Raw genomic sequence first — 7628 nt, forward strand, 5'->3', positions numbered from 1 at the left:
GGAAAAGGAAATGACTTGTGCGCATTGGAGCAATGTGGTAACCCCCCTTTTTTTGTTTTTTTGTTTTTTTGTTTTTGTTTTTAAAAATGTTTCTGCCGTTCAGTTCCATTTTTCATATTATTATTATCATTATTTGCTCCTCATCCCCTTCTCCATCAAGACGCGCAGGGCGGGCACATTATTATTATTATTATTTTTATTATCGTTTATTGTGCCCCTCGCTGCTCCTCCTTCTTGTTTAAAAAAAAAATATTTGCTTTCCCTTCTTTTTATTTTTCTTTTAAAATTATTTTTCGTGTCTTAACAAAAAAAAAAAGTTTTTATACACTTATATGCTTGTATAACCTACACGTGGGTCTTTTTCATTCTTTTTCTTTTTCTTTTTCATTCTTTTCAGTCCCCTCTCTTTTCCCTCTTTTTTACTTGTGTGCATACATTTGAATATAAAAAATACATGAAAATGTATGTATGACTTTATATACGAATAATGCATATATTTATGTATGTATATATGTATATATATTTAATCATACGTTTATATATACAAAATAGCGGGTGAAGGGGAAGGGAAGTTAAAAAACAATTGGGGGAGGAAAAAAAAAGAAAAAAAAAGAAACACCACCACCAACAATAACAACAGCAAAATAAAAAAAAAAGAAAAAATAATGTGTATCAAAACAAATCGGAAAAAATAATAAAAGATGATTTGGTAAAAGCTAACGGTGATGGTAATAGCGAATATTAATAATAATAATAATGATAATAATGGTAACATAATGATATCACTAAACAGGTAACAACATATATAGACGAAAGTAACTGTACTATTACTAATACTAGTAGTAATGGTAATAGTAATTTTTATTTTCATCATCATAATTATAATCGTCACTATCACTGCTGATTCCATTCCATTTCATTTCATTTCATTTCGTTTCGTTTCATTTTATTTTGTTTTATTTTTGATTGGTTGTTGTTACGTCACATCGCGTTTCTTCCGTCAGTTGAGGGAATGGGGAGGAGGAATGGGAAGATATTTCATCTCCTGTTGTTGCCAGTTAAAGTGGTGGTAGTTGTCGTAATTGTATTAGCGGTTATGAAAATAATAACTATAATAATAATAATAATGATAGTAATGAAAAGCATTAGTAACAATAATAACAACAATAACACCAATAATGATGATAGTGAAAATAACGGAGGTGTCTGGAACTGGCACGCAGGAGTGAAATGAAACGAGAGGGATGAGGGGAAACAAGAATTCAAAGGGGAGAGGAAAGATAAAAAGTAATGTAAGGATGAAATGGATACGAGTTCGCGTGCAAGAGAGTGATTGGGGAGAAAGAAAGAGAAGAGAAAATAAAAATAAAAACAGACACCGACAGGAGGGAAAAAGAGCGGTAAACAGAAAAGGGACGCAATTACATTCCCCACTTTGTGTACGTCTACACAGCTATTTTCTCTTGTTCCCCCAGTTTTAAGACTATTTGTTGTTTATTTTTAAACCATATATTTTTTTACTTTCGTTTTAGCAATGAACATTACCGAGTAATACTGCTCAGTTACTCGTTTTGTGCGCTTACCTCCCCCAATTTTTTTAAATTCCTTTACACACCGTCATCCGCTGTCATTTACCTTCTTTCTTTTTTTTTTCCAACTCTTCTCGCTCATATGTTCTTCATTTGGCTGCTCATTTTTTTTTTTCGTTTTGTTTGTTGCTATCCGTCGCTTTTCTTCTTTCTCTCTTTTTCTTTTTTTCCTTTGCTTTTGTTGCTGACATCATCCACTTCGATTCTCCGCCATATCACGGCGGCTTGGCTCCCCTCCTTTTTATTTTTATTCCTCACATTCACTCATCTCATTTGTCGCCGTCACTTTATGATTTTTTATTCCCCTTTTTCATTCCTTTCAAATATGCGTATGCCTCTAGTAATACACATGGCGCCGGCAGTAATGCGGCGATTTACGGGGAGCCGACTTATTGGCCCTCGGTGTTGCCACATCGCAACGGATTCACATGTTTTCTTTCAGCTTTATGGCAGACACATGGAACCAATGAATGAAACCGTGCCTCTATCGCCATCGCCTCCATTAAAACTGGAGGTTAGTAACAACTCATCTTTATTCACTTCGCAGTTGCCAGCCTGGTCAAAGGCACTTAAGGAGTTGTCGGCACAACTCTACGCAGCCCCACATAGTGGTTTCCGTCGTCGCTCAGCAATACATGCGTTGGAGGTACTCAACAATGCACTTTCATTACCGCATGAGCGCCGGATGCCGTACTGTCAGTCATTTTGGCATAAGGCACTTGCCATTTGCGGCAACATTGATGAGGGGGAGGACATTCGCAGTGCGGCTTTATTGGCTACAGTTCTTTATTACGGGGATAAACATAAGCGCGTCCTGGCATTTGCATCGAATGTTCAGTGGCTACGGGAGAAGCGGGCCATGTCTGTGTTGAGGGAAGACACACAATATATTTTGCGGCTATGCATAGTTTATGTACTTTCTTCTTCATTTGTTGGTGCGAGCTTCCGACCAGATATGGTCGAGTGTATCAAGATGCATGCGGAGAATGCATTACGTGTTATGAGAGGTGGAGAAGCATTGGAAACTGCACGTGAATATAGGGTTTTTCTTTACGCTCTGGATTGGTATGTAGCGCACTGCGGCAACATCGATGCAAGAGATTTTATCCGACGGACATTTGATCCTCTTGTCTCCGACAAACTGCGGCCTTTCATTTTTAGAACGGATGAGGGAGTTCCCGTAGAGGCATTTAAAAAGGTATCACCTGCATCTATCCTTCGTATGGGTGAGAGGTGCCGCGCTGAGGGAAACACTAAATTGTTGCGGCAGCTTTTCACTGAGGTGAAACATCGTGAGGATGTGGACGACAGGTATCGCCTGTTTAAGCTTAGCTCGAGTCTTGGAAACATGCTGTCGCTTATGTCTGATGTTGATTCTCGTACACAGTCGGACATTGTTGCATGCTGCGGCACATCTTTGAGCCATGAGGCGCTCGCTAAAATTGGCGGTTCCTCCCGCAACTGCTCTGCTGTATTGCGGGTGCTGTGGAACATAGGCGGAGAAGAGGCTTACTTCGCTTCTCGGCAGGTTTTGTTTCATCGGAGCCTTGAAGAGGCCTTGGCTTTTCAAAACGAGTGCGGTGATGTGCTTTTGGCTGATCGCAGTTTGGTGTGGGAGACTGCGTTACGGTCCATGAGTGAGTCGATCGGGCGTGGTGATATAAATTGGCGGGAAACACTGCCAACGGCTCTTCGCCTATTGAGTGATGCAGGCAAGAACTCAGTCTTTTTTCAACTCCTTCGAGAAAGTCACAGAGAGGATGAAACCGCCTCGCTCATGACAGCCTCTGCATTGGGGCAGGCTACACGCCGGTCGGGTCAGTGGTGGCGTGCGCTTGATGTTGTCGATATGATTGCTGCATGCGATCCTCCACGCACGACAGCTGAGGATATGTTTCTTCAGGATGCGTGTCTCCAAACTATTTATGCCTTGCGTGATGCGAAGCGTTGGAAGGAGGCACTCGCCTTTTATACATCGTTTGCATCCATTGCGCTTCCACCGATACACCGTTTGTTTTGTTCTGTTATCTGCGGGATGCCGCCATCGTCCCCATGGGAGGCTGCGTTGACTGTTGCTCAAACTTATGGTGAGGTTCCGGAGAAGTTTCTCAGAACGTTACGTTGCGCTCGCACCCCCGATGCAGTCATGTGCGCTTCCACTGAGGGCGCGCCGTTGGGGCTTGGCACATCTTCACTCAAGTCGCGGCGGTTCATTTTGCAGGGATTTGCTGAGGGTGGGCACTGGCATCACGCTCTTCAGTGTGTTCTTCAAGGCGCTGAGGGGGATGTTGATTTTAGTTCTTGTGTTTCATTGCTTCGGGCAGCACAGCGTACATCATTGGGCTCATTACCAGGTACATTCTTTAGCGTACTTCCAGACTGCGTATGGGGATCCGCGGAGCTGTTGCGGCTTTGTCTTCTAGCGGCTGAGGCGCACGGCATCATGGGTAGCCTATGCGATGCTCTGGAGAAACATGAAAACCACCAAATAGCGACGGAGTACCTCTCCCTGACGCGATTTTTAATTGATGGACGCCTCCCACCAGACGATAAACCATTGAGTAACAGATATGTCATCTACCGGATACTGATGTCCCCACTTCCTTCTTCGAGTCCCGCCAAGATACGCGTCAAGTGGACAAAGGATGCCTTGGCTGCCTTTGAAAGTGCCCGTCACGGTGGGATGAAGGCATTTGTTCAGTCATACTTCAGGCTTCACCCCAGTTGTGTCCCTAAGAAGTTGAACAGGGAGAATTCAAAAACCTTCGCACTGCGTTCTGTGATGCCCCAGGGTTCTTTACAGGAGTGTAACACACTCGTGGCGGTATTGCCTCGCATGCTGGCGGTTGCGGATAAGCCTTCAGGGACATCAACGCATGCGTATGCGCGGGCCGTTGCACAGCGGGCCCGCGTGGGACCAATGCACACACTCGCGTATCTTCTTTCCTCGTCATCTTCCGGCCTTATTTTGCTCCTTTCATCCTCTATTCCCACCAAAGCGGTGCGGCTGGAGATGAGGATTTTTCTTCGCGTGTGCCCGTTGGGACCTTCATCAATTCCCCTCTTGTCCACAACCTTCTATACATCATACAAGATGGAAGTTGTGGCAGCCTCGCTCCCAGAGGTGTCTGTGACTGTTGAGGCAACTTGCAGCTCCGACACGGATGGGTTGATGGCTGGATCATTATACCGTTTAAAGGAGAGCGTCTCCGCTGAGGGATGGGGAATCTGTGGAGTAGAAACGGATGAAGCCGCTGCAGAGGAGGGATTACATGTCGCTGCGCTCACCCTCAGACTTTTGCATGACGAATGTGAAGGGGAAAGGGTTATGTTGTTTGAAACGACAAACGTGCCAGCGTGGCTACGACAAGCGTGTGATGAATAACTCCTCCGAGTTTGCACAGAAGCAACAATTGGAAGCTGTACGATGATGAATTGTTTTACACCGCGCTCTGAATGAATTATGCTAGTTGGAAAGTTTGTTTCTGACGGCCTTTACATTACAGGTACACACGTTTTACCGATATTTCACAAAACTATTATTATCATTAGTTTATTCGTTGTTTGACGGTGTCGCTCAGTAACGTAGGGGACCTTCGTGTCTTCATCCTTGCACTGCTGATGCATTTATGCAATCGTTCATACTTCTTCACCTTTGCCGTTTGTTTTCTCATCATATTCTCTCCCTCTTTTTTTTTCTTCAAAAAAAAACCGTTTATACGTAGTACCCACAACGACAGCGGGTAGGTAGTTGATCCTTTTCTTCCTTCATATATTTTTCTTTTTTTTTTAAAAAAAAGGTAAAGAAATAACATATTTGTTTAGAACCTGTGTACCCCCGAAAGTTTGGAGTTTTACACATTAGAGTTATTTGATGGAAACTACAACACACGTTGTCAATCCAGGTGAGGAAGGGGCTTACAGCTCCATAACAGAGGCCATAAACGCTGCTGTGGATGGCGACACGGTTCTCCTGAAACCTGGCCTTTATGAGGAACTGCCTAAAGTATTTAAAGACATCACCGTCACAGCGGAGCGGGATGCGTCCCTTACTGAAAGTGAAACCATCGTTACAAATGGTATTGTTATTGGTTCAAATGCCACTTTGAAGGGCCTACAGGTGCGTGGACGCGTAGATGTGCGCAAAGGACATGCCGTCATTGAAGAGTGCGACATTCATCACGGATGTGATGGAATTCGGGTGGGGGAGGCGGCAAAATTGACGGTCAGACGCTCACGCATTCATCACTGCGAATCGGGTGGTGACGGCATTTACTTTTCCACCGGCTCAATGGGAGAGGTGGAGGATTGTGACATTTATGAGTGCCGTGTCAATGGCGTGCACGCTAACAATGCCAGGGTAGTCATTGCACGCAATCGTGTCCGCGATGTTCTCTTTGGCTTTTACTTCCGAGGGCAATCATCGGGCTCTGTGGAAAGGAATTCTGTAGAACATGTATCGAAGTTTGGGATATATGTTACGGAGGGCAGTGACCCTGTTGTGCAAGGGAATATGGTGAGGGAATGTGGCATGCATTGTGCTTTTGTGTCTCAGGGCGGAAAGGGAATATGGGTGGATAACAGTTTCGATGGCTCCATGCATGTGCATTCGGGGTGTGACGCAAAATTAGGTTCCAATCATGTGGTTGGAAGGTTGGACGTCGATCCACCGACATGAGGTATATCGTCCCGTATGATTGTGTGAGTATGCGCCTGAGAGTACCTTTTCTTCTTTCTTTTGTTTCAGTTAAAACTTGACACCGCGTTCTTCCCCCCTTTTTTTTCCTGTTCTCCCCTTCCTCTCTGTCGAGGTGCTGTTATTATTACCATTCGTCATGTGCATTTACGATGTGGTATGCGGCATTTAGAAGATCCATCAGCTTGATACACGCAAATATAAATAAATGAACAATATATATATATATATATGTATATGTTTGTGAGTTTGTATGTGTATGTGCATGTAAAGGATGGAATAATAGAGAAAGTAGCAGCGAAGCAAGAAGTGGGGGGGGAAGGAGGGGAAAGATAAGGCCGTATGTATGAGAGACGGATGAAGGGAAATCTACATGAAATGACAGATGTAAGTATAAATCTTTTTACTTTTTGAATAATGCGAGGAAAGAAGTGTCCAATGTGCATGCGTGTACTTGTGTGCGTGTGTGAAAGAAAGAAGAAGAGGTTCGAAATATAAAAAGAAGAAACAAGTTAGATAGATGTGTGTTTATTCAAATCATAAGCACACGCGAGAAATGCAAGATTGAAACCGCTTCTTTGCTCGTTTTTATTCCTTCTTTTTTTTTTTCTGTTCCCCCCTCTCCCCGTTTACCACAAAGCGACACTAACCTTTATCATCATTCTTCACGTGGAATAATGATAGAGAAAGCAAGATAATAGGAAGATGCGGCACGGTGGAGGGCGCTGGATGTACTTCAGGTAGTGTTGTGTGGCTTTACTTCGTGTGTGTGTGTGTGTGTGTGTGTGAACTTTATTTTTCCCATTATTTTTTGCATTCTTTTTCGGTACCCCCTTTTCTCTCTCTCTCTTTTCTTCTCTTTCCTTTTCCTTTCCTTTACTACTTTTACAGTTAAGTGTTTACCATTCTCCTAGTCAATAAGTAAGGGTCTGTGAAGATATGTGAAGGTTTCAATGACGATAGCGACAAATGCACCCTAAAAAATGTTTGCGTTTGCATGAATCAAAGAAGAAAAATTGCACATTCCGCGCATTTCGGTTGTTGAAAATGTCTGTAAAGGCTGATGGTGTGTGTGTGGTAAAATGCACAAGGGAACTTTAAAAAAGGGCAAGTGTGAGGCACTTTAAAGGGAGAAAAAGGAAAAAAAAACAGTATCAGAAAGAGTACGTGTGGATGTTCAACCACTGCTTCTCATTCGTTCACTCATTCATTTGTATATATATATATATATATAATGCCATGTGGACTTCGAAAAACGGTCTTGCTATTCGTATATTACTCGTAATGATGCTCTGCTCTGCACTGTGTTGCGTTGCATTGTTCGACTCTTTTTTTTTTTTTTT

At 43.1% G+C, this 7628-nt stretch overlaps 2 protein-coding genes across 2 annotated transcripts; both read left to right on the top strand.

Annotated features, from left to right (window-relative positions):
• Positions 1-1938: 1938 nt before the first annotated feature.
• On the top strand, positions 1939-4974 carry TEOVI_000443500 (uncharacterized protein; the record flags this gene model as incomplete). Its single annotated transcript, XM_067227204.1, has 1 exon — positions 1939-4974. The coding sequence occupies one exon, from the start codon at positions 1939-1941 to the stop codon at positions 4972-4974; it is 3036 nt and encodes a 1011-aa protein (XP_067083305.1).
• Positions 4975-5463: 489 nt separating this feature from the next.
• On the top strand, positions 5464-6267 carry TEOVI_000443600 (Right handed beta helix region, putative; the record flags this gene model as incomplete). The annotated part of the gene is made up of 1 exon (XM_067227205.1): positions 5464-6267. The coding sequence occupies one exon, from the start codon at positions 5464-5466 to the stop codon at positions 6265-6267; it is 804 nt and encodes a 267-aa protein (XP_067083306.1).
• Positions 6268-7628: the final 1361 nt, after the last annotated feature.

This window comes from Trypanosoma equiperdum (genome assembly GCF_001457755.1).
Source record: "Trypanosoma equiperdum strain OVI genome assembly, contig: ctg_904, whole genome shotgun sequence".
Lineage (NCBI taxonomy): Eukaryota > Euglenozoa > Kinetoplastea > Trypanosomatida > Trypanosomatidae > Trypanosoma > Trypanosoma equiperdum.